The following is a 27,690-nucleotide window of genomic DNA, read 5'->3' as shown; positions in this document are numbered from 1 at the left end:
ATATTTTTAAAAAAAAAACCTAAGCCAAATAAAGTACACAGGAAATATTGCTATTTCTCTATAAATACAGGATTATAACACTACAAATTGGCTTTAGAAATGGGGATAAAAAATAACCATTAGATTTGGTATAGCATCCTGCTATAGCATAGTAACCTGTTCTAGCATGACATCAGTACTCCCCAGAGATGCAATCAGTTGTTGGGAGTGTTAGACAACTACTTACTATGATACTTTGTGTTAAACACATAAACAGGCCTACAGAAATCAGCAGAATTACGTAAGCCTCCTTACACACTGCCAATTGCGTTCAAGTCTTTCTTAGAGGATAAAATGAAAATGAATAGTTCATAGCTTTTAATGGCTAGATATAAGTGAATTTTTCAGGGTCCTTGTAAGATATAAATATGCAAAAATTAACACCATCTGATGCTTCAACATGCTTCTACCTGGTAAGACCTGACTATAAACCTCGAGGGACTTGTTTAACATCAAGTTAATGTGTGACAAAAACTCTGAGAACCTATTTTCTCCACTCAGCAAAGACAATTTCTGCCTCCCTTTTTAGCTGTGAAAAGAAAAAGATTATAATTTCCTATTCCAAACTTTGTAGCCTAATAGGGAGGAAAATACTCTGATCTACTCTCTTCTTGGGTTTAGAGATTTGTCTGGGTGACAAGGGGCAAGTAGGGCAAAAGAGAGGAGAACTGTTTGTAGCCTGCTGACTTGAAATCCCTTCCCAAACATACACTTTTGTTATTCATTTCCTAGTGAAGTCAAGAAGAAGAAAACAGAAAAGTGCATCACAGATCCCTGCTCCCTATCTTCCTTTCCCTCTCATGTACATACAATCTAGTCCTATCAAGTTTAGATTTTGATCAAATGGTTTTATTTTCTGCATTGAAAAGGTGCCCAAAACACCAGCAGTGATGTTCTTTGCATGGAATTGCCTTTACTAGAAACTTGATCTATCCCTGGTCACTAAATTAAACTGTTTCTAATTTAAGAATTGTATGTTTTTAAACAGTTAATTTGCTAGAATTTTCTCACTGAACAAGGGTTGGATGCTTGCTGAAGATTGGCTACTTTACAGAATTGTGACAGTGTAATCTTTCAGTGGGGGGGGGGGGAACTGAATTTAACTTTAATTTAAAGGCTCTTTTATCCTTTGCAATGGTAGCAAGCAGCCACAGGGTAAATGAGACCCTGGTCAGAGGCTTATAAATATTCACAAATTCTGAATGTGAGCTCTCTGTACTAATTCTATATAGAAAACTCATTTGTTCAACTTGAAAGGCGGTTCTATTCCAAGGGATTAAACCTGTTTTATTTCTCATGCTCTTCAAGGAACTGGCAAACAACTGGCACGTGCAGTAAGAAGTAAGAAAAGAGCAGAGAAGAAATGCTCCATTAACCTGTGTGGTAACTTTCCTGTAACCAAGCAGAATCCACTTACTGGGATTATGAATCCCAAAAGAGAACACCAAGTAGATACAGAGCTCTAACAGTTTTCTCATCCATTCTGCTTAGAGTGCAAGAGAGCTGTTTCCTACAAAAGTTTAGGACTATTCAAATCTTAGTTTGTCTGAAAGTCATTCAGTTTTGAAGTATTGCAGGATATTTGCACTCAGCTAAATAAAGATTAAAAATAGGCCTTATTTTTGCTTGCTTAAGAGCAGGCAACACACAATGACAGAACAGGATAAAATAGCCAATTTTATAGCATTTCTGCCAATTAGCCCTCCAACATAATTATACAGTATACAAAGATGGCATTTTGATTTATGTTCACAATGATGTTTTCCATTTTAGATTTTGATCTATATTACGAACATCCAATTTCCTTCAAAGCAATTCAGCCTACAGTCGTCAAATTTTGACACTTTGGAGATCTTTACTTTAGAAAAAGACCTCCACCTTCCATGCATGAATTACATTATTTTGACAGTGTATTTTTAATAAAAGCCTTAATTAAAAAAAAATTAAAAGGTCCATTTAAAAAATACTGAAATGATACATTACAGAAAAGCTCCAAAATCTCCTTACCTGTGCATGTCCTGTGGTCTGGCATGAGTGCAAACCCTTGTTTACAGCTACATTCATAGCTGCCCTCTGAGTTTGTACAGAAGTTCTCACAGCCACCATTCATTATGCTGCATTCATCAATATCTAAAATGGAGAAAATGACAATTAAAACCCACAATATTATTTACTTCAAAGCACATTTCATGGACATACTTGCACTAGCTTTCCAGAACAGCAGCAATCCAGCTTCTACACTTGAGTTTTGCAAGCTCCTTGAACATTCAAGTGCTTACGAATAGAGGCTGAATGTCAGACAAACCATAGAGGAAAAAAAACGAGATTATCTGACTGCATATACAAACAGCTCTGAACACCTCTTTATGTATAAAAACATCACTGTTGGGTTACCACTGTGTCATGAAGGTAATAAAATTATCCACTAGGCAGAATTAAAGCCTGCAGACTTTTGCATGCATTTCCATTGCACATTAAAATGTAAGCAAATACAGGAGTGCATAACACATTATTTAAGCTAAATGTTTTTTACAAAATGTGGCTTTTGGGAAGTAGTTACAGGAAAAGCTTCATATTTGAGACGACTGCAGATCAAAGTAGGAAAAATTCCATTGAGCCACACGATTTACTTCATGGTCTCTCAAGAACACAGATTTTTAATAAAATGCAGAACTCAGGAGTTAACAAAAAATTCTTGCTTCATGATCAAAGCCTGAAGTGTCAGGCCATTTAAAACTGTATTCAATTTTATGCACTATGATTGATTTACTAGAAAAAATAAGATATAGATAGTTAACTACAGCAGTGTCGTAATTTTACTCCTCTCAGGAAATGGTTAGAGTTTTGAATCACAGATAAAAATATCTTAACTACTAGAAATAATTAATTTATCTTCCCCATTCATAGAGTTTATGGGTAGGTTTTGTCCTTACCAACACAGTATAACTTGTCAGGTGTGGACTGATAACCAGGGTTGCAAGCACACTGATACTTTCCAATCAGGTTGACGCAATGTCCGTTTCGGCACAAATTGGTGCTTAGGTCACATTCATTAATGTCTGTTGCAAAAGAAAAGGACAAACACATTTTTATGTCTGCATGGAAAGTATACTCAAGCAAAGAAAATAAATGCCAGGGCAGCATAGTATCAGTATAAAGAGTTGTGCACAATACTGATACTGTCTCCATGCCTCACCTATACATGCAGAGATATTTGGTGATATGTGATGGCCTGGAGGACAATCACACCGAAAACTTCCCTCTGTGTTGATGCAGGTGCCACCTCGGCAGAGAAGGGGATTGCGCTGACACTCATCGATGTCTGTGGGGAGAAAGGAAGGCACATCACTGCAGGATCCAGCACTGCCACCACAGCAGCCCAGATAACGCTTCAGCATTGCACTTCTTGTGAGCATACTTCTTGACCCAATCCCTTCCCAGGTACCGACCCTGCTGCCCTCCTAGGTGTCCAATCCACCTGCTGACACAAGGCACAGCACTGCTCCATGCACCGTATTCACACAGCCCCTGCATGCCACTTCCCACTGCCCTGCACTTACATACACTGGGGCAGGTGATTACTACAGGTGAAGAAACATTCTCCTGTCCTGTCTGAATCTCTCCCCATAGCCTGCTGCCTCTCACAGCTCCATCAGCCCAGATAGACTGGAACCTTTGCTGCAGCTAGCTATCTCTTAAACCACAGTGCAGTATAAACATACAAATAAACAAAATAAGGCTGCTTTTAGATTTTCATCTGCTTTAACCTGACAGGTTGATATCCCACTCACTGCACTGGGGACTCCTGGGATAATTTTAACCTCCTAAAATCCTGACCCTTGCTCGTTTATGCTCTGGCATCCTACAGGGCTAGGGAATTCACGTTTAGGGTAGAAATCAAGTCAAAGTTTTCAAGTGAGCTTTAATAAGATTCAAAAATAAGAGGGATCTAAATTGAGGCACAATCAGGATTTTAAAATAACCCAAGTGCTTCACAGAAATAAACCTTACATAGGATTTGTGCCTATAAAAAGACATACCCATGCAGTTCTTCATCATCATAAATCCACTTTCATAGCCTTCAAAACATTCACATTCAAAGTCTCCAGGAGTATTGACACAGATGCCTTGGCCACAAAGATCAGGAGAGATGCGGCATTCATCAATATCTGCAACATAAAATAACATCCTCAGTATTTTCAAGGCAATCCAATTTTGCCTTTTCCAAATCAAAGCTAAGAGAGAGAGATCCATGCAGTTTACCTGTACAGTTCCTCTCTTCAGAATCAAGGGCAAATCCACTGTCACATCTGCATTTAAAACTGCCAATGGTGTTTCTGCATTTTCCATGAGTACAAAGACTGGGGACCATTTTACATTCATTGATATCTGCAAATGAAATGGATTGATATTAGGCATTTGACTGTACAGCAAGCTAGCAAAATGTCCAAAATTTTCCAAGGAAAACAGGTTAGTAAAAATGTGAATTCTGCAATAAGGAGCCAATCACAATTTAGACATTACAATTTACAATTTACACATACCTCCCACAACATAGCAACAATCATTCATATGCAACTATATCATTGTCATCTTTAACAATGGATTTTGGAAGAGCTTTACAGGAAGGTCTTCATCTCATAGCATCTGTTAAGTAACAAAGGTGCTAAGGAGGACCTCTGTTCAGTGCAATGCTGTTCTAGCACTGCACAGACTTCTTGCTTCTTCTTAAGCCTTGAAACCTCAGAAAGGGAATGACTGAGAAAGAGGAGACACAGACCATGCAAGAGCTCAACAACACATTCTCTTTAAAAAGCCACATTTCACAGTCCTTTTAGCTCCCTGCTTATACCTTTAATGGTAAGGACATATGATATTATCACTTCTTGTGAAAACAGCACACAAAAGAACAATGTTGACTTCAGAGGTCGTTCATTCTTATGATAGTGATCCCTCCTTTTGGGAAACTTGTAGGACGCACTACATAAATTCACACTGCTTTCTGTATAGACATTCTGCAACGCAACTGCCAGGGTCACTTTCTGTTATTAAACACTACTTATTCCTCCTTTGCTCTGCAGAACCTAATTGCGGCTCACTAAAGTCAACAATAAGATTTCAGCAGACGGAAGATCAAACCTACAAAGGGAACTTCCAGAAGAGCTATTCTATCTGCTGGTTTCTGAGAAAAAATGCGACTATCATGAGTCACAGAAAATATGAGTGTAATTAATAGCACATGTCATATAATTAAAATTAATAACTTAGCAACTATTTATAAAACTAAGACTGAAACTACCAACAGCAATTGTCATTCACATATATTTTCTCATCCTTTAAAATTTCAAAATGTTTAAGTTTTGGTAACTGGCTTTCTTTAAGTATATTCACATCCATTTGTGCTTTGTCCAGCTTAATCCCACTGGAAATCCTGGAAAGATGGCTTTTAAAACATGACACCGGGATGTCACTGTGTGATTTGCACTAATGCTGGATTTTAACAAGAGCAATCATAACAAAACGTAGTCTACAGTAAATTCAATTCTGCTGATTTGAGCTATCATGCTGGAAACATTTTTCTCTACTTCTCATAGTAGCTCCACTAGAAATTAACAAAATTATTCAACCTCCCTTGCTTGGTCCACAATAGAATTGAAAATACTACATGTAAGAAAGACTTCTCTTTCCATATGTCCAAAGCTAACAGTGCAGTTTGTTCCACTTCTTGTAGTACGAGGTGCCAGGTTTTCAAAGCTATTTCATCAGCTAGAGATGTCTTTAGATGCATCACAGGAGGCAAAGTCATGCATAATTTAACTTTGCTAGCAGACAGAGATTTAGTACTTTGCAATGCCATACAGTTTTTAATGATCTGACATAGACTAAACAATCTCATGTTTTATTCTAGCCTTATTTTTCATGAAACCTAATGGGATTTTAAAGTGTGCTTCAGGATAAATGAATTGCCTAGTTATCAACTTCCAAGAATTTACCAAGAGCAGATCAAAAGGAAAAGCCAGCAGGATTTAGTAGCAAAGAAGCACAAATACATCACATACCTTTAGAGAAAGGTTTCCCAGTTATCTCTATCTTTGTAGAGAACCCAGACCCTCGGGGACAAAGAGCTTCAAATTCAGGTGATCCCTTCAGAGGGCATTCCTCACACTCAAAGCCCCACGCTGCCCCCACTGAACAGCAGCAAGCATCCATTCGGTGTCGGCCTGGTATTTGTGCAGTGCATTGCTCATCTTCATGTTGCAGGTAGCAACTCTCCAAGCGAATGTCTGTTGGGCAATTGAACAATATGTTGAGAGAGAAAGAGAAAATTTAGTTCACTGCAGAGAAATCCTTCTTCCAGAATCCCTTCACTAGACAATTTGCTCCATGTTTTTGAGGACTTAGGCACTGAGTGCTGAGACTGCATAGCTCCTAACAGCAAAATATTAACAGTAAACTTGAAAACCAACAACTGAAATAAGTTTTGTGTAGAACATTGCTCAATACTTGGAGCATATTTTGGACCAAAAAAATTGTTTTTAAGCATTCCAGCTTACTGTAACTATATAAAGCCCTTTAATTAATACAAGCTATACCTCATTCTGAGACAAACATTAGGCATTTACTATTATTAAGGGACAAAAGTGCTTTGGATGGACAGCATACAAAACTCGGATATTTTGTTGCACAAGCCATTACAATACACAATGTGGCTGGCTCCTCACAAGCCATGGTGCTGGCCCACGGTGGTCCCACCACCATCGTTCCAACCTTGCCAACTTTGGTGGGGATCATGATGAAGAGCAATGATCAGCTGTACAGATCTGTCAGATGGATAATTTTGAACCAAATCTATGCCACTGAAATAGTCAGCAGATGGTGATTGACTTTTACCAATGCAATCCGTTCATATTCCAGTTGAACAGAGTTCATGTCCCCGATCAATTCTACTTGAAAATGACTTATGTCAACAAAAGTAATCTTCCTTATTTGTAAGAAAATGAGCAGCAAAAAACTATTTGCTCACCATATAGATTTGCTTTTCCCTATTAGATCTGTAAACAGAATAAATACCTACCAAGACAAGTCCGTCCAGAAGCATCTAAAGTCATTCCACTGGGGCACTGGCAAACAAACGATCCCAGGGTATTGACACACTGCCCATTGGTACAGACTCCAGGAAACACCTCACATTCATTTACATCTATTTCCAATCAAAATGTGATAAAAGTAATCACTAGCATGCTAAACATCCTCAAATCAGAAAAAGAAACGAACATTCTAATGTTTAAGATAAAATACAAAACCAGAGAAGTTTATATGACCTGAAAAAACTGCAAATATTTATGATTTCCTATGCAAGTTAGCCAGAATCAACTAATTACAGAAAAAAACTGATGATCATGAATATTACATGTTATTATTTGCTATTCCTACATATATTGAAATCAAATTCAAAAATAACATCCTTCTCCTCACAAAAAATTAAAATAGTACCAATTTTTATTTTCACTGGAGTCCATATGTTTAACTCATATTAGCAAAGAAAGAAAAAGGCAAGTGCATAATGAGAACATGCGTTATTCTGACAAGGTTCAGCTATGTTGCATTTTGTGATGTTTTTTAATATTTTTGCACTCCTACTGTTTCTGCCTCTTCAGGCACACCTCTGAATGTCTGGAAACTACAACACTGTTTGAAATCAAATCCTATGGCCACCTATGACTGGTGGGTCCTCCCACTGGTGTCCTTTGTGAAAAGCATATGCTTTGCAACTGCCTCCATAAAAAGCCTCCAGGCTTAAATATAACCCAAGATGAAGCATAACAATTTTGAAGACAGACAATAAGAACAAGCAGTCAGAAAGAAATGACTGGCCTACAGCTGAACAGTCACGTAGAGAGAGTAATCAAGAAGTGGGTAGGCTGGATTCACTGATCTTCCAAACAAAACTCCTAGAGTGAACTGTCTTTGCAACACTTGAACTGCACGGAACAGTGTGGAAGATACATGTCCAAGTGGACATTGGTGGCCTCTGCCCTTTACTAGATATTATAAATAAAAGGCTCATCTTGACTGGAAGGCAGGAAGTAAAGCCAAGGGTCTATTTGAAATCACTGAAACACAGTTCACAGCTTGTGAACAATATTCCAGCTGACAATTCCAGGGCTCACCCATAAACTAGAGGAAGACTGCCAATTTAGTTTGCTTATTTCCTTGCACAAGTTCCATTACTAATTTTACAGGGGCTATGTATGGGAGAACTGAGTATCACCTTTTGGGAACTAAATTTACTCCCTTGTCCTATATCTCACTTGCCAGTAAATTTCCTAGAGCTCTTCCCTTGTCTTGAAAAATGCTTACATTGGTTGAAGCCCAAATACCACTTCAGTATGTTAAAACCAGGGGAAAGTACTCTGAACTATCTGGGGCTATCCAGGTCCCATTGAAATCAGAAAGATGAAAGCATATAATAGATGTAATCCAAAGTGCTAGTAAAGGAAATGCTGAAAACAGTTATGTCTACATCTTGGAAGGATAAATTTTCCATCCCAGCAGTGTTGAAAATGTTCTAAGACTTTCCCTGTGAATAGAGAAAGGTGGGGCCACTTTTTTTTTCTTTTTTTTTTTTTTTTTCCTTTTTCTTTCACTTACTCCAAAAAGTGTTGCTGAGGTCAAATAAGTTATGTACAATGGGTCTGCAGCATGGATGTGCCAAGGTATTCAGTCATCATTTGGAAAGCAAAGAACATGTGTGAGGGTGTTCCTCTTTCTTTCTTTCGTTGTTATTGTTTGTTTTATTTTATTTTTCTGTTACAGAGAAGAACAATGTTTCTTTATGGAAGCTACATATGGGAGTAATTTTTAAAAAATATTTTAACTGCAGTGTCATGTCAGATGTTGTCAGTCAGGATGACCCATAGCAGTACAAGACACTCTGAGCTTCTGCATATTATGGAAATATGCAGTCCTTTGTCAGGGGTTCAAATCAATTGAGATGAAGATAAAATAGGGTGGGACCTTCATTTCTCACAGAATACTATAGAGTCATCAAGCAAAAAGCTTGATGAAAAAAAATGTTCAATCTTTTCTTTAACCAAAGTTTAACTGTGTGCCGATGCCCATTTTTTGCAAGACAATAACTATGCTTTGGAACATGTCTTATTTAATATAATGTTACATGGAAAAAAAGCAAAGTTTAAGAAAAAAAGCTTTCATTTGAAATGTACTCTTTAAACATGCCTTTTCTATAGCATAGTAATGGTTTTGCATACTGTAACAATAATGCCAAGTTTTAATGCATATATAAAATGCACTATTTGCTTGCATGGGTTACACATTAAATAGTATTTGAAGGGAGAGCCATCTCCTTATGCTGGTAAATACTGTATTTTCAAGTGTGTCCTTTGAGACAAGCCGTATGCAGGAATGTTAAATAAACTGAAAACAAATTCATCCCTAACATAACTTTAAGGAAATCAATAGAATCATACAAGGTAAGAATTTGGCTTAGTGTTCCTCTACACTAAATTAACCACCTAACTCAAAACATTGGCATTTTTTTCCTTCGAGCTCTGATTTCTGTCAAGGCAACAATAAATACCTTCACATACTGTTCCTCTTACTCTTGAAAATCCCTTTTGGCATATTCGGTCTGTAAAACAAACAGAATGACCGTTTAGAATTGTACAGTCCAAAACTCACCATTAGCTTCTTGTGCAAAAATGATCATGTGAAAAATTATCTACAGTTTATTGTTGTGAGTGGTCTGAATGCTTAGACAATATCTCAGTATTTTCTGAAATAATAAAGAGGTAAGATGGGTCATACATAAACTATGCATACTGTCAGCCATTATCCTGTTTTGCCTCCAGTGCATCTTAGCTAGCTTACCCCAATACGGTTATATTATTCCTGCTTTGTTCAAATCATTCATTTAATTTGGTCTCAGCACATTACAGACATATTTACCAATGATAGACGAGGATGGATTCTGCTGAGGTATCAAAGATGAACTGAAGACTTGAACAAAGTAGCAGCTTTTAGCATGTATAAGTAATATCTCATGCACATTTCTGCATTCACCTGCTTATCCCGGGTTCCCAGCTCACCCCACAGTTCAGTCTAATTATCAAGTGCATATGCAGATCCTCAACTCTGATCAACCATATGATTCTCCAGATCATCAGTTAACGTACAGAGTATAACAATAAGGGCTACTCCCTCTCCTCCCTCCATTACCACACCAAAAAGATCCGTTCGTTGCAAACATTTTCTTGAAAGCTCCAGATCACTGACTATAATAAACAATGCTAAAGTTATGCAGCAAGTTACAAGCTGTAGGCGTGGTCCTTTCCTTTCAGAATTTAACTTGTAAACTGTTTACTATAAAATCTAGTTAGAGCTACTTGCCACCTCTCAATATTTTGACACCTCTTTTTATTTATTTTTTTCCCCAGACTGAAAAAGGAATTAATGCTGCACAATAGAAAAAGTAAAGTTACTAGTCTGGCACGTGACCAAACTATGACAATACGTGGACCAGCCTCACAAAAGGAAAAATCCTAGGCTCCTGAGAATATATGTTATATCTTATACAATGACACCTTCATCACAATAAAGCAAACCTAAAGAAGACACAGAACAGCGCCTCAGTCTCCTACAACTTTATGGATTAACTCAGAATAAAAGCTGGGTTTTTTTGTTTGTTTTTGTTTTTTAAAGTGAGTATCTGCCAGGGATTTGATAGCTAGATGCTTTTAAACAGCTGGTCTTCTTAAGCTTATTCCCCTGTGTGGAGTGTTAGATTATTCATGCATTTAAGTAAGATGGATAGACTTGTAATGCCACAGTTGTGAGGTACAGGAGCTGTGAATGGAAATTTTAAGCGAACAAATGGAGAGTGTTACCTCGTTCACACTGCGTACACGGGCTACCCCAAGCAGCACCCAGTGTTGAACAGCACTCAGACTTCAGAGTTGCTCCATTGATATTTATCTCACATCTTCCATCTACCATGTTCTGCCAACAGGTACCCTTAACAGTTTCTGTCAGGAAAAAAGAAAAGGTATTGTCAGGCAGATAGTTAGAATTATACATGAAAATATTTGAAAATACATCTGAATTTAACCATAAAAAGAATCATACTTTCATCCTAACTTAACATATCAGACCTGAATTTATTTTAAAACCTCTTAATTCATCTTTTTCTATGACAGACTATAGCCTATAGTCACCTCAGCAAGGAGCCCTTCCAACTCTTAGTTTATGATTATTAATCCCAACAGAGAATATCTCAACACCATTCAAGACTTCAGTTGTGGTAATTCTCTTATTACTCTGATTTAAGGTACACACAGAAGAACAGGGTAGCTATGAATCCCTCTTTCACTTTCTTACCAGGTCCCCCAGTCTGGATATCTGATCTTCTCATCAAGGAGAGGCAGGAGATGGCTGAGGACCTCCCAGAACTACAGTTCAATAATTTTTTCTAATTAGGCAATATCTATAAATTATCATCACTCCAGAAGAGCTGAAGGAAGAACCCAGGAGTCCACCTTGTAGTGAGCAAGTCACAGCTTTGTCCATGGCTCTCCAGAGCTGGTCTAAGCCAAACACAACTCACTTATGCTCCATCTCAAAATAAAACCTGGCCTTTCCTGAGATCTGATCTTAAGGAGAACATGTCCACCTCTCTTGCAGGAGGACTTAAATGGGCGAGTCCAGTCCTGAAGAACTGCTCTGATCATTCTTACCTATGAGTTACAAAACTTTTTATCTCTTTCAAATCTGACATGAAATCACTCCCATGTGCTAGTCACACTTTGTTTTCACCATTACTATGAGTACATAAACACTTAAATATTGTTTCTGGAACATTTTCCACTGAACGTAACTACAGAAGTTATTTCAAAGTATTTTCTGAACTGAACGTCACTGGACATTTTCAACCAGAAAGCAATATTTTTAGAAGAATAAATACCTATGCAGATAGTTCTTGTTGTATCCAAAGTACTTTCAGGAGAACATTCACAAGCGAAAGAGCCTGGAGTGTTTTTGCATACCCCATTAACGCAGGGATTAGATTCGCACTCGTCAATATCTGTAAGAGAAGCACATTGCTGTTAGTGCCAGGAAACACTAACAAAAATACACATGGCCTTTATCAGCTGAGGTTGAACTGGAAGAAGCTCTTCTAATAGTAGGTTTACTCATATTCTGGTTTATTCATGAAGCTCTTCACAGCAAGCTAATGATGCATGTGCCCTAAAGACACTCTAACATATTAGGACATTAAACAACTCAGCAGCAGCATCTCACTTTTCTGTGATATCCACCTGTTGCCCTGCTTTTGTGGTGATACCATATTGCTTAAGTGATTTGACACACATCCTGTCTATGGATCAAAAAGGATTCAGACAACGACCCATCTGGCTCTGTCTTATCCACAAAAGAGAAAAGATTTGTAAAGCCTAGTAACTGCCATATTTCTCTCACTCTTGGCACAATGCAGGGCAACTGCATCATCAGTAAGGAGTGCTAGTACAGACCCGACACAGGCTATTCCACAAGTTTATGTAATGTAAAACTTTCATGTTTGAGTATAGCATCTCCTCTTTTCCTACTTCCCCACATTTTCCCTTTTTTTTCTTCCTTCTTTTTTGTTTTATGTTCCATATGCAATAATCTCAGAATTCAAAGTATATCTGACACAACACAGTAACAATCCCAATGAATCAAATTAGAATGAAATGAAGTGCTATCCATTACCTTCACATGTTTTTAGGTCAGGAGTGTATACAAATCCTTTGGGACAAGTGCAAGTGAAACTTCCAGGGGTATTTCTGCATTGCCCATTATCACAAAGCAGCATGTTCAGCGCACATTCATCAATATCTATAATGAAAATTAAGAACTATTAAGATAGAAAACATTCCTAGACTAGAAACTAAAATAAAATTTCCACATTTATAGCCACATTTCATTAGGTTTTGTGTGTGTGGAGAGAAGGAAACAAAGGGATGAGAGAGAAAGAATACTTATACACATCTTCCACTGTTTATCAAAGACATTAAATAGATTTCAAGATTTTTGAGCAGACAACAGGTTTGGAATTATTTCAAATGGAAATGACCACTCCAAGTACACTAAAACTACACTGAAGATCCCATTTACTTCACCCTCCTTCATGAAAGCTCATTAAAATAATGAAAGCAATAAGTTATATGAATTCAAACTGCACAAATGTTACTAACAAAAAACTATCATTTTCTTTTTGCTTTTAAATATGGAATAATGCAATTTTTACCCCTATATATTTTTTTTGTGCTTTTTTTCCTGCGCTTTATTATTTAGAAGGCTATTTTGCTTTCACAAGAGTGTATACCTGATTTCATAATATATGGCAGCCGTAACACTGTTTAAAATAAAGCTGAGAATCACACTTTCATCTTGCATTTATTATGGAATAGGTCTATGCAGTCTCTAATTCCCTGAGCAATAGCCACCACACTCATGAAAGAAAAGAGATGATTGCTTTGGAAAGATTTGCTTGTCATTCTGGTCTTTATATCACCATTTTTTGCCAAGTCTGCTCTGAACTGTCTTAGATGTTGTGGTTAATAAGGCCAATGTGAATCTACACTTGTTTCAGAGTTGAAAAATTTAAACAGAAATGCCAGTGCTAAATTTCAAGAGCCCTTAGGAAATCTTTGGAAGAGCTGTGATCATTAGAGAGGAGTTCCAAGAAGGTGGCAATGGGCCATGAACGGCAGGTGAAGATCAGGAGAGACCCCAATAGCAGACAGGAACAATTGGCTAAGACAGGGAGGCCTCAGAAAGCATTGAGAGAAGTTGGAAAGACTCAGAGGGTCAGCTCAGCAGCTGGGAACAGCAGAAGTACTAGGAAAGGCAGGGAGATTTGCAGAATAAAGCAGACCGTGTGGGAAGCTTCACAGGAGTTCAGAAAAATTGAGAGAGGGCCAGGTAGAACATTATGGAGGAATGGGAAACAGCTGTGATGGAGCATGGATGTGGGCTGCAACAGGGCGGGCTGGGGAGCAGCTGGAAAAGTTACAGATGGAAGGGGAGAAGAGAAGGGATGCCATAAGCTACAGACAGACACTGAAATGGGACATGGATAATCAAAGCCAAAGAAGAAATGGGAAAATGGGATAAATTACATCATGACTTTTATCAAAGATGGATCAATTCAGATTTTTTTTTAAATAAGATAGTGGATAGTTTAGACTGGAATAACAAAGATGACTTAAGCCTTTTAGGTTTAAATAGAGAATACAGAACCTAAATAAAATTATCATGAAAGCTGGCGAAAACAGGAAGGAATTTAAGAACTTTACGGTGGATCCAGATGAAGCTGAAGGAGATATTACAGTAGGGTACATTAAAAAGGAGAGTCATCATAATGGAGAGATGGTATTAGGAATGCTTTTCAAGGATCAGTCTTGGGAAAGGTCCTATAAAAATCTTGTTGAATGTAGAAATAAAAAATGAATGGGACCAAAACCAATAACCAACAATAAACTGGAAATTATTGCCAACACAGAGAATCATGCAATTCTTTAATCATGTAATTCAATTAAGCTTGACAACATGAATGAGAAATAAAAAGCAATCACCAAGGTCTGAAAACTTAGTTAGAAGATAACACTAACATGCTATAAACCAGAACTCATCAGTTGGAGGCAACTGAGAACAGAGAGCTCTGAGTGTAACTCCCAGATAGAAGTTGACTGATTCCTGAGTACAACACGTGTTTGAGAAAAGACTCATTCACTAATAGAATCAATCCAGATAGGATTTTCCTGGGATCAATGGAATACACTGCTTGGATGTCATCAGAAGACTGTATAATGGTTGGGATAGTTCTGTGCCAGAGAAGGCTGTGGCATTTGCTTTTATGAAAAGACTGAAAGCATGGATTTGGACAGTTCAGGCAACAGAGTTTGAGAAAGGTTATGATGATTCTTTATAAACACTTCCGGGATAAGTGCTGATGGTGCTAAATCAAAGGATAATATTAGTTCAACATCAAGTGGTCATAAACAGTTGCAAATTTTAAGAGTAAGCTAGAAGAAATTTCTTATCAGTTGTACAAAGAAAATTTGGAACAATGCAATAATGCAGGAGTGGAAGAAAGGAATCTAGAGGGATTAAAGTAAAGTGCTTTTGATGGTAATGTGAAGTGGAACAAGAAAACTGTTGCTCCTGGAAGGACCTAGCATGCTGGTGATCTTAGATTTTTCTAATAGTACACTGTAATTGCAAGATCTTTTCATTTTGAGAAACACTGAGGTCATGAGGCATCTGTGAACTGACCTAAACTGTCAGTGATTTGAATTATCAGTAGTAATGGTCACTTGTATCCTTACATTGGAGGACCTCACAAGCACTGCAAAGCACCAAAATTAAACAACAATAACAAAAGAATAGCAAAATCATCCAGAAGAGCAGCTATTGGATATGATGAAATACTGAAGGAAAAGACAAAGGAGGATAAACACACATATCAAACTTCACAACAAAAAAGTGGACATTCCATACCAATGCAATTTTTCCCAGTTGAATCCACTTCATACCCAGGGTTACAAATACATTTGTATGTTCCATGCAGATTCTCACACCTTCCATTGGGACAGAGATCAGGATCCAGTAAGCACTCATTAATGTCTACGTAAATGTTAAAAAATAAAAATAAAGAAATAAGGAAAACAACAACAAAAAATCCCCTTGTCAATTGTTCAGGACTGTGCAGATTCCCCCTTTTAGTTCTCCAGACTAGAATAAAAAAAAAAGGATCCCCTTCATTCTGATTGAAGACCATCTCTAGCCCAAAAACATTTTAAAGAACATGTATCATAGATATGAAAGAGGATAACTAACATCCCTCCTTTCTGAATGTTTTTCCTTCTTTACTGCCAGTAAATCTACTAGTGAGCATTGACTGACTTAAGGTTTGCAATTTTTATGGTGCAAGCACAAAGCTTTTGCAGTAATCACTTGCTCCTGCTTTGTAATAATTAACCAAGCACTGCGGCCTGGCCTTTCGACTGAGATGAAAATAAGTGAGGAAGCTCAGTGTTCAGCATCATTTTATTCTTCAGGATCATTTCAGTTGAAAAATGCAAATACAACTTACGTGATTTCTAAGTCATATAGGTAATAAAACTGCCAAAAGATTTGACACTATTTTATAACAGCTATCATGTACTTTCAATGGCATAAAATAGGCCACACTGATGAAATGGAATGTTCCACTTATTTCATCCTAAATTCATCTATTCTACCATGTTACATTCACCTAGATAAGCCTTCCTACCTCTCTTTCCTGCCGTCACCTCCTCCAGCATATTTAACAAATCAAGAATATCCAGGTTCAGTTAGAATGTGAATAGTTTGAATTACATAAGGTGATCTTACCATTTCCTCCTGCAGTCATACCAGATCCACTACTGCATAGAGCCTGATATTCAGCTGGAAAAAAATAAAAACAAAAAAACTTACTAGAATACTTTTCCTAGCTCACTGCTTTCACTTTCATCATCTACAACACATCAATTAATTATTCCAATTTAATATTAATATTTAAAGCCTTTTGGTAATTCTAAAAAAAAAATAAATGTCCTCACAATACTCTGAACCTGTGAAACATTTTACACTCAGGGTCTGCACCTCCTGATGAGGATGGATAAGTAAATGGAATCAATTCTTCTGTCAAACAAAATCAAGTGATGCAAAGATGTTTTGTGTTGTACAGCTTAGAACAGGACTTTATAAGAGAAAGGACCTAACGCTGGGCAAACCTCCTATGACAAGATGGAGCTCAAAGGAATTCACCATTCATATAAATACACACCATTTCCCTCCTATCCCCTGCTGCTTGAATCCCTGCCACTGAATGCAAAAGAACACCTACTCTGGACATCCATTAACAAGATGATTAGTTTAGAATGGAACAAACTTCTGCAGAGTTTCTGAGGAGCAGAGTGACAATGTCTTCCTTTGAGGGATTCTTTTCAATCTCTCTGATGTAATGTTTCTTTGCAAGAAAATTTCTCCTTTACTCCTCCACTCAAAGCCCAAAGAAATGTTACACTTCAGTCTGAGGGAGACGGGTTTTTTTGTTGTTGTTTTAAATAAAAAACACAATTGAGAGGGCAGACAAAACAAAAATGAAAAATAGCTTCCACTTGTGTAAGCGTTCTGCTAAAGTAATTCAGATATAAAAGAGAAGTCAGTGATATGGAGTCCAACATTTACAAAAGATTTCAAATCTACTGCATAGTATGAAGGGCCCACCAATAGCAGCAGAGGCTGCTGGAAAGGCTCCTTGCTGTGGTAGAATTCCCATGTTGTTATGCTAAATAATGTGGAGTATTACAACATGGTGGCCAATAAACTCTTGCTGAAGAGCTCCCATAAACTCAACAAGCCTGATCTGTTCCAGTTGCCCTTCTCTCTCTAATGCTTTACTTAAAGCCACCAGTAAAACTGAGATTTAAAAAATGAAAATGAAATATTTTGGTCTACAAAGCAGATACCAAGTCAGCGTGAGATGTTTTTGAGTTACGTATTGAATGGAATATTTTGTTGTAACAACAAATTTGCTGAGTGAAAAGAATAACTTCAAATTAGTGCTTCAAATTAGCTTTCTTACAGTCACCTCCACAAAACCAGGGTCTTTTTATTTACTGGCTTTAGGACAAGGATTGTGTCAGTATAGTCTTCTTGGAAGACATGCTTTCCTAAAAGCAGATTCTACCCATGAGAATGATTAGGATTCCTCTCTTGCCAAAATGCAGTTATGTTCCAGACAGCATCGCTTGGTGGGGATTTTGGTGAGAGACTCAAACATTCTCAACTGTCTTAATCAGGCTTTTATTTTTGCACTGACTATCCCAAGTCTATATAAACAATTTAGAACACTTGGATGATGTAGAACTCAGATAGCAAATATCTGACTGGCAGGTGTACAAAAGTATTTGAATATATGAATTGCTGAAGACATTGCCATGAATAATTGGAGATTGAAATTACGCTTTTAGTAATTTATATCTATCATTCTAGAGGTTGTTGTGTAACAATCTATTTTCACGCATGTAATGACTCTGGAACAGATATGGGAATTTACTGTTGCCCCCCAAAAATCTCTTCTAGTATTCCAACATGCAAAATAGCAGATTGCTCAAAATATATCATTTGTTGTATGACAACTTAATCCTTCAGATTTAAGATTCAGTGTTAATACAGAGCTGTATTTTAACTTCCTAAAAATAGCTTAGCAACATCTTAAATTAGAACATGTACCAATAGTTATACTGTACCTGAATTTTGTGCTGGACAGGGCTGACAAGGCTCCCCGAAGGCATAGTCAGTGCTGGCACAGCAGCACTCTGATTTTGTAACTGCACCAGTTAATGGTCTCACACATTGTCCTCTCTTGTAGCCACCGTAGCACGTGCTTCGCATATGAGTATCTGAAAAAAGAAATCCCTCTTAATCCTATTATAACCAACTATAATGCCATAAATTTCAAGTTTTAAATCTAGCTCTGGTGTCATAAACACTGTGAAACAGCTGTCAAAACAAATCATTTTTTGCCATTTCTCTGTGCTTTTCACCTACCTATACATTTGCTATACTTGGGACGGGAAATTCTTCTTCCTCTAGCTTCACTGAGTTCAGACATACAAACTAGTTACCACATTTAAGGACTTAACCCGCATTAGTGAACTACAGAAACTGTCACTGTGGGCTTTAATATGCAGCAAATGTTTTACGTGTAATGAATTACTGTGTAATGAATTCACTTAAAATTCTTTTATTGACCCTATAATACACTGTAAATTCCCTTCTCCTTTGCATTTAAAATAAAAATAGCTCTTCTGCCCATAGCAACTCTGTCAACTGAGGTAAATTAATTACATACCTAAGCAAAAATTAGTGAAAAATCCCTATTTTCAAGGCTTCTGAATGCTAATTGAAGTTTCCTTAATGACAGCAATTGTACACTACATAGGCATGTTAGAATTTTAAAATAAAGTAACTCAAACCTCCTTTATTTATAGAGAAAAAGAGGGAAGTGAAAAAATGATATGACCCATAGGGAAGTGAATAAAATGATATGACCCATATTAAAGAGTTGAAAGACTAATTAAATCTTTAGTGAAAAAAAAATAATTTCAGGTTGACAGAAATGGGGCAGATTCTCACCTGCTCACTCACTCTCAACAGCACTGTGCTATATAGTCTACATGATTTCGTAATTTGGCCCACACATTTTTTCCCTTTAAACACAAATGGAAAGAAAAAAATAGCAAAATAGGTCACCAAAGTAAATATCCCAGAGCTATTAATATCTACTAGTGTAGTAATTCACTACCCTAACAGGCAGCAATCCATTAAAAAAAAACAAAAAAGGTGAATTCTACATTCAAACTGATTTGTCCATGAGTTTAGCATTAATGCCTCAGCACTGTTAGTGACCTGCTCACATTGAGTTTATCTTACCAACACACACACGTCCATCGAGGCCTACTGCAAGGCCAGGGAAGCATTCACATCTGAAAGAGCCATCAGTGTTCACACAGCGTCCGTTCATGCATATTCCAGCTGTCTCACACTCATCGATGTCTGTTGGAGAACAGAATGAGCTTTATTAAATTAAATTACATAGTGTTCAATGCCTGGCTGAAACTTGTGTTTGTGCAACTTATTTTCAGCTGAAACTTGCGTTCGCTGCTTACTTTCAGTGCATCCTATATAGAAAAATATCACGTGAAAATGGAAACTAGTTCTGATAAAGATCTTATCAAGAATGATTAAACAATTCTGTGAAAAGGAAGAGAAAAATGCAAAATTCAGGAAAAATATGAGAAAAAAAAAAAACCCCACACAAATAAAGCAGCCAACAAATTGACTCTCCTAGCACTTTCCTGCAGCTCAAATGTCTACATTTTCCCTAAATGTTCTCAGGAGGTACATATTCCAAAATAAGGGTCATTCAGGCAAAAACGGTATAGGAGGAATGAGGAAACCGTGACTGCTAAGACAAAGGACTTCTGTATTGTGTAACGGGGTATTCCCTGTCTATGTTCACAGTTCGTTTGCATTGTTAAAAATGAGTCCAGATTGCAAATTGAATATTTTACCCTCTCGTCCTATTCCGCTCCATGGGGTGCCTTCACAGGGACACCAAAGAATTTCCTTTCCTTCTGCTGCAGATTCAGTTTTTGGAAGAATATCTGATTGTTCATAGTTGGACCTGTCTGTACATAGCATCTTGCTGGATATTTGCATGATAATTGTTTTTTTTCCTATCAGATGTTCATTACAGGCCATACTATAAACTTTTAACAGACAAGCTACACTCCAGTCTTGAAAGGAATTTCTTAATGATTTGTGCACTGAGCCATTGCTGAGCACAAGCTACCATCTTTGCCCAACATCAGTATGTTAAACAATAAGTTTCCTAGCAATGAAATACCAGAATAGAGCCTCATAATATTATCAGACTTTCATAAAAAGATGTCAAATTAGTAAAAAGAGATAAAATTATAGGATGCCTATCCTGTTAATAGCAAGATTCCCTAGTCACAGATTATACCATTATTTTATAAGTGATTAAGAAAAGAAGTGTTTAAAATACTGTTTGGAAGTAGGTATAACCTTTATAAAATAATCACTTCATAACAACTCTCCTTAATATATACAAAAGACAGCGTGTGTGACAATTTCCTTTTTTCTGACCTTAAAAGGGCAAATTGAGAGTGAAACACCTCTATGTTTTACTTAGTTTGTGTTGTTTGGCATAAAACATGGTTTGTATGATCCAAGATTCCTTTTTCAAACTGCATTTTAAAATAGAATTATATTTAAGTACATGGGCTCAATTAATTTCAACTTCACCCTGCAATCTTTTGTGCTGCTTCAGACAAATCTTAAATGTTTTTCCCTCTTTAAATTTAGTTCTTACTCAATGTAAGTAAAAACTGAGTCAGGACATCAAAACGTGTCCACGTTATTTAAAAGTATTGACAGTTTTTGCTTAAAAAACAATGAATTCCTTGGACAGATACATATGCTCAAAAAAAAAAGAAACACCAAACACTTTTTGAAGGTTACTTACAGAAACAGAAAGGCAAAGTTAACAGTTTTTTGTTTTTTTCTCTACTGAATTTAAGAAAAAAGATTTTGTAAGCTAATAATGGCTGAAATGTGCAATCCATTTTGCTTTGCAGCGATTTACAGATGTGCTGAAAATACTGTCATCAGTGTTCTATGGAGAGGTACACTTGGTCATTCGGTATTGCAGAGGTAGCTGAAATCCTGGCTCTAGTAAAGAAGAGCAAAATCCCTTTGCTTTTACCAGGCTGGGATTCCACCTTGTAAATCAACTGCACGTGCAGGCATACAGTCTAAATTCCTAACCCTGACATGGCTTAGCGGTAGAAGTCACCATTCTGAAAATGTCAGGAACTCTTTTCTGAATTTGGTCAGAATATCTCAACCTGGTTCTGGAAAACCCCCTATTACATTCATTCTCCATGTCCAACTGGTTTCAGCCTTTTCTGCTTAGCTTGCTCAGCAGTGCCAGCTGGGTACTCTAAGTCCTCTAATTTTAACCAGGAAAAATTTACTCAGACTACTAAACTGCCACTTCCAGTTGCCTTGCAAGAGCTTAATAACGCTTTAAACCTCTGCCTGTTTGGTGGAAGTATTTCTGAAAAATTGCCCGCAAATCATCAGTGAAATAAGCTAATGGTGAAAAAGTTTAATATGTCTTGTATTACAAGGAATACACAAGACTATGGTGTAACATTATTTTCTGGCATGTTACTTCATAAAGTCTGAATGGAATTTTTACCAGACAGCCAAGTATATGCCCTGTACTTATAATAAAATTCTAATTTTATGGAACTAAGTGTCAATTACAGTATTCCTAACTTCGGGTTAGAAATTCTTCTCAAGATTTCAAAATTCAGCTTACAGTGCATCAAATGAGATGTTTATAGGAGTGATACGTTTCATGCTGCAATTCTTATACGCTTTTGTTAATCCTCCAAAGCGCTCAGCAAAAACACGTGTTCAATTCCATACTGAAATTGCTCAGGCAGGTAGCCAATCTGCTGCAGAAATGTCGGTTTGTACATACACACATCCCCAACTCGTATCAGCATCAACTGCTTTAAAGCTTGTGTAAGATCTTAATGCATTTAGTGCACAAACAATTCAGGATATACAGGGTGAAGGATGAGTCTTTCAGGGGCTAAATGTTCTGTAGGACTGAAATTATTTACTCTGCACATGCTATATACAAAGAGGACTCAATAACAAACACTAAAATGTACAGAAGAAGTCATGGAAGTTTGATTTTAAACTTTCATTCAAGTGACGAGAGACATTTACCAGAAAGTTGTGTACACTCTAGCCACTAAATTCCTGGGAATTATTTCATGATCCATTGGGTTAGTGGAAGAAAGAAGACATACAAAGTTGAGAATAAAATTACTTTGGGTGTCAAGGTCCCAAAACCTGGTTTGATTTTGACCCAATAGTAATTTCACACATAATGAATGCTTGCATGCTTGTTCATAGAGAGCAAGGCTTACTGTAAGTGTTGAAAAGCAGTGGGAGAAATCCCTCACTTTACTATAAGATCTGTTCCAACTTTCAGTAGGAATCAGTTGAGTTGCCTGCAATTTTGGATAATTTTCAAATATGTTCCCTTTGATGCACAGAAGAAACATTTCTCTAGGGCCAGAAACCCCATTTTGGCTGCATCCATACTCCTGTTTAGCCAGGAGGTGCGTAAGAGATGCTGTGAAGACCAGTATCTCAAGTTTGATTTTGAAAGTCAGAAGAAATTTATGTACCATTTTCTTGGATGTCATTTCAGTGAACAGCGTGATGGAAAAAAAAATATATATATATATATCCATCAAACAAAATTTAAGAACAACAAAAAATACACAGAAAGATGCTCAGGAATAAAAACAAGACAAGTTTTTGGGCTGAGTTTGCATGAGAAAGTCGCATCCCTGATAATGACACAATGGTCTTTGAGAACACAACTGGCTGGTGAACCAAAGCCTGTTGGGCAATGAGGTTTTCCCTAACAAGTTTGAGACCAATTCTCACTGTCTTCCCACACACAAACCAGCAGGAAAACAATCTTTGACAAAGCACAGACACACATCTATGGCTTGGAAAACAGGTAAGAATGTAATTAAAGCTGATACTGTAAGCGTGTTAAAGCTGCAACCAACACAGACAGTAGTTTGTATGGTAATAGTACCGTTGTACAGATCCATGCATTTGTCATTTGAGAAATTAAAGGACAGTTTATTTTCCCAATTGAAACAACCTTATTATAAAGCATGAATGGGGGCTTCTCTCACTAAAAATAAATGAATCCCCTGCCTGAAATCTGGTCAGCACCAGGTTGCACATTTGGTGCAAAAGGTACCCAAATGCAAGAGAAGTTCCAGACGTATTACCAATAAATCATAGCTCTTGTTTGGACCTAAGCCTAGACACTATGCAAGCTCAGATCTAGGACCCATACAGTGCTCAAAAAGTAAAAAGATCCAAATTAACCTGCCTTTAATACAGTAACTCTCAAAATCCAATTATTAATTCAAACATTAAATGCTGTTACTGGTTCCCAGGATGCTGCTGTGTATCCCGGTGTGACTTTAAAAAAAAAACAAAGAACAAAAAACAGTTGAAGTGTAAGCAGGCACTTTTGTTGCCTTGATTCCAAGAGCTGAAAGACTGCACACTTTTCAAAAAAGAAAAATCCTAAATAATTTGGCCCTGTACTTGTTTTCTTCTTATTTTGATTTCTGATTTGCATTTGTACAATGTGCTGAAACATGAAGATTTATAGACAGAAAGTTTGCAGTTCCTGATGGGACAGAACAGGAAATCTGATGACATAACTAGCAAGCAGAATACTGCAGCATCTCCCACAAGGGCTATTGCTGAACTAGTGCAGGAAATGAGAAATACAATTTTGCTGTGGTACTCATGTCTTCATCTTGGACACATGGGCTACTGTGCACTTCTCAAAGATACTGTATTGAGTAGGAACACCCAGGCAGAAATGAGGGTCAAACCCCAGAAAACCAATGAGCAAGGATGTTTGGTAGTCAAAGGCAGAAAACTTCAAATGACAAATAAAAAAACTGAGGTATACTGGAATCAAACTGCAGAAGACCTCATAGGCCAAAAAAAAGAAAAAAAGAAAAAAAGAAAAAAAGAAAAAAAGAAAAAGGAAAAGGAAAAAAAGAAGAGTTTAACTAGATTGGATATAACAGCCCCTGATCAAAGAATATTTCCCACTGATCAGTTAAGGCTATTGCTTAACACTGTGGAGAAGACTGAGTGCTGTTTTGTGCAATAACAAATCATTCCAGCCAATTGAAAAATCTGATGAGAACTCTGCACAGTACTTCTTGTCCCCAAGGATCACTGTAACAAAATTAGGCAACTCTTGAAGCTACCATAGAATTCAGCTCTCATGAACCCTTTACTTATTGTGCTCACCTCTGCAATAGCGTCCATCAGATGCCAGCTGGAACCCCGGTTTACAAATACATTTAAAACTGCCATCTTCATTGATGCACATCCCATTCAGGCACATATTCCTTATGTTGCATTCGTCCATATCTGAAAGTGCATATAATAAACATAATCTTAGTGCTGTTTACATACAAGAACTTCTAATTATATCCAAAAGATAATTTCCTATGTGGTTGGTCAAAACCTTAAAAAGGTGAGAAGGTACACGACTGAACAGCGCCTACAATCTCAACGTCAACAGAAGCCAGGTTAGAAGCAGAGGGCATTTGGAATGGCAATGAACACTTGTGTTAGGACTGAAAACTTCTGTAACCTCTGTTTGATGAGCATAAGACTTAGGATGTGGGAGACTCCCAACACTATTCAAGCATGCAGAAGCACTCTGCATTCTGTTGCATTTTCATCATTGCTTCCATTTAAAATAAAACATATTCCTCCCTGGACTCCGCATAATGGGTCACATAGGAAGGTACTTACTAATTATTGCTTCACATTGGCATTATTCACTCTCTGACCTAACGGCACAGTATGAAGAATTCAAATAGGAAAAGGTGGAGGTCTCAGACAGTGCTACTCTGAATCCTGCACAGCCAGTTAGTCATACACACACAAGAATTCTGTGCTTGATTTCAGTAAGCTATTACATCCTCTTTACTCTTTTACTCTTTATCCTGGCACAAATCAAATCCATTCTGGACATTACCTACAAGAAAACCAGCGCTATTTACTAGTTTCATGTAAAGAATTATACACAGTAACATTAAGGGATGGCACGGCCCCGTGGTCTTTACTGATTACTGTGTGTAGATGTGTTCCTAAGAACAAAACTCAACGCATTACAATGCCAGAGATGAAACTGTTTCATAAGTGGATGCAACAGACATTCTGGCAACATATGCAATGGAATTAAAAATGTTTTACCAGACTGCTGATGTCCTGGTTCTTATTACTATTAGCACATGGTATTTGGTGGGAAAGGAAGAAATCAGAATCAAGTTTTTTTTTCCAAATTATATTCATTTTCAAATGTATTTAGGCAATACAGTTCTGTAATTAGATACTTCAAAACTAACTTAAAGTGCTAAACTATATCTAAAAAAGAGTCAGGGAAAACAGTTTTAAAATGTCTGTCTCTACTAAGGATTAACAGAATCACTACTAGCACATAAAATCATTGGATCATAATGACATTACAATGTATTCAGAATCATGCTATTTTCCTTAATGCTGCAGCTGTCTTGGACAGAAATTACGCTTCTAGACATAGTGTGTTTTCTTTTTACTTACAGGCTGTCAGACAAAAATAATTTATGATTAAAAAAAAAAAATCGTGTATCTATCCCAACCAGGAATTTTGGCATTAAATCTTTGAGCTGAATCACTGAGATAATATTCTGCCAAAAATGTTTCTAAGAACAGTGCTTGAAATTCCTTTAATGTATGAATAGATCATTGGGAACCCTCCCAAGGACCTTGGGAAGCATGATAAAGAACATTCTTCTTTTTTCCCCCCTCTTTGCTAAAGGTCCAGGAGGTAGGAACACATCAATTATGTTTACAAATTTTTCCTAAAATGGTTTGTATAGGTCAGACCAGATTGCATCTGCATGAAACACATTTCAAGTCACCCAGTTAGATCCCATACAGCATACTGTTAAACACACAGTAAAATCAGGCAGCATGTGACTTGTGCTCCGTTTTAAAATGTGCTCCATTTTAAAATGTACCACTCCCATCAAAGAAACTGCACTTTGCGATAGTGGTATGTGCTATTTCTCCTGCTGGACAGACATCCTGTTGAGGTTTGCCAAGCCAAGGCTCCAGAACTGGCTGCAAAAGACAGTTTACTTGCCCTCCCAGATACAGTGAAAGGTACTCAGAAATTCAATTCCTTGCTCCTTCCCTTCCCCCCCCACCAAAGGTCCTTTTATTTTTTATTGACACAAACAATCTCTTGCAATTACCGATACGGAGTCGCTCCAGAGAAGTCTTACCTTCGCAGTTTTTCCCATCAGCTGCCACTTGAAAGCCAGCGTTGCACACACAGTGAAAACTGCCATCTGTATTTATGCATCGTCCATTATTGCAGATACGGCCATTCTGTAAGCATTCATCAATGTCTGAAAGCCAAACAGAAAGAAAAATAATGTTTGGATTTTTTTCTTTTTTATACTTGGGAGGAATTTTTCCCATTTCCCCATTCCCATGGTTTTTAACCCCACATGGAAACTATATTCATCTAAGAAAGAAATTATTTTCATTTCCATAACCAAATGCGAAAGGTGGGGAAAATGTTCATCAGCTTGAAATTTCAAGTTGCTGTGAAAGAATTTCAGTGAACATTACCCTGCAGCTTGCTCAAACATGAATCAGATCTTTTTAACATTTTTTTTTCTCCATTTTCATTCATCATGAAAATGTTTTTACTGAAATTTAACTTAACAATAGCTAACTACTGAAGGAAAGACAGGGGAAGCTTGTTTTTGTAAGGTAAGAAGAAAGATTGAGATTTTCCCACCTCAGAAGATATTTCTCCTGCTTATTTTATATTTGAAACATCAGCTCCTCATTTCCCCCTCTCTGCAGGAGGTGCTTGGCAAGTGCTTTGGAGGACCTGAATAGTGATATCACACAAGGCTGGCAGCTCTCCCTCGCCTCCAAACGAGGGGAGAGGAGATGCTGAGACAGACTGTCTAGACATTTTTCAGATTGCTCAGTGTTCTCCATCAAGGCCTGGACCATCTCCCAGAGATTCCTGCACACAAGGGACTCCGTTCACAGAGATCTCAACCAGCCTATGCAAATGCATCTAATGTACAATCACATCATCTTCACAGATATTTGGGGGGTGCCCTTCTCCAAGCCCTCTTGACAGCAGGACACTGCTGTGCTTGAGGAAGGAATAATGGATGAGGTATCCTCCAGCATGGTGCTTCTGATCTCTAGGCAGGTATTTAATCCTGAACTTCAATTTGCAGCATTGTAGTTCTGGGAAGCTGCAAAGAAATCCATTAAAATAAGCATTTTGCCAGCAAGGAAGCAGGCCAG

General features: G+C 37.4%; 1 protein-coding gene across 3 annotated transcripts in view; it reads right to left on the bottom strand.

Annotated features, from left to right (window-relative positions):
* Nucleotides 1-27,690, bottom strand: part of FBN1 (fibrillin 1) — a 147,647-nt gene that overhangs the window by 49,651 nt on the left and 70,306 nt on the right. For 2 of the 3 annotated variants that reach the window (XM_048956653.1, XM_048956654.1), the window contains 17 exons: nt 26,637-26,762; nt 24,607-24,729; nt 19,567-19,689; nt 18,381-18,533; nt 16,477-16,530; nt 15,601-15,726; nt 12,808-12,933; nt 12,020-12,139; nt 10,947-11,084; nt 9,641-9,691; nt 7,115-7,240; nt 6,099-6,323; nt 4,303-4,428; nt 4,080-4,208; nt 3,236-3,361; nt 2,973-3,098; nt 2,047-2,169 (listed from right to left, as the gene is read on the bottom strand). In XM_048956653.1, the coding sequence (XP_048812610.1) occupies nt 2,047-2,169; nt 2,973-3,098; nt 3,236-3,361; nt 4,080-4,208; nt 4,303-4,428; nt 6,099-6,323; nt 7,115-7,240; nt 9,641-9,691; nt 10,947-11,084; nt 12,020-12,139; nt 12,808-12,933; nt 15,601-15,726; nt 16,477-16,530; nt 18,381-18,533; nt 19,567-19,689; nt 24,607-24,729; nt 26,637-26,762 (2,121 nt within the window). The remainder of the gene's footprint in view (nt 1-2,046; nt 2,170-2,972; nt 3,099-3,235; nt 3,362-4,079; nt 4,209-4,302; nt 4,429-6,098; nt 6,324-7,114; nt 7,241-9,640; nt 9,692-10,946; nt 11,085-12,019; nt 12,140-12,807; nt 12,934-15,600; nt 15,727-16,476; nt 16,531-18,380; nt 18,534-19,566; nt 19,690-24,606; nt 24,730-26,636; nt 26,763-27,690) is intronic. The other variant, XM_048956656.1, reaches the window with a different exon arrangement.

The sequence above is a fragment of the Lagopus muta genome, chromosome 10 (assembly GCF_023343835.1).
Source record: "Lagopus muta isolate bLagMut1 chromosome 10, bLagMut1 primary, whole genome shotgun sequence".
Classification (NCBI taxonomy): domain Eukaryota; kingdom Metazoa; phylum Chordata; class Aves; order Galliformes; family Phasianidae; genus Lagopus; species Lagopus muta.
Note: the sequence above shows the minus strand (reverse complement) of the source record. Positions and strands in the feature narration are given on the sequence as shown.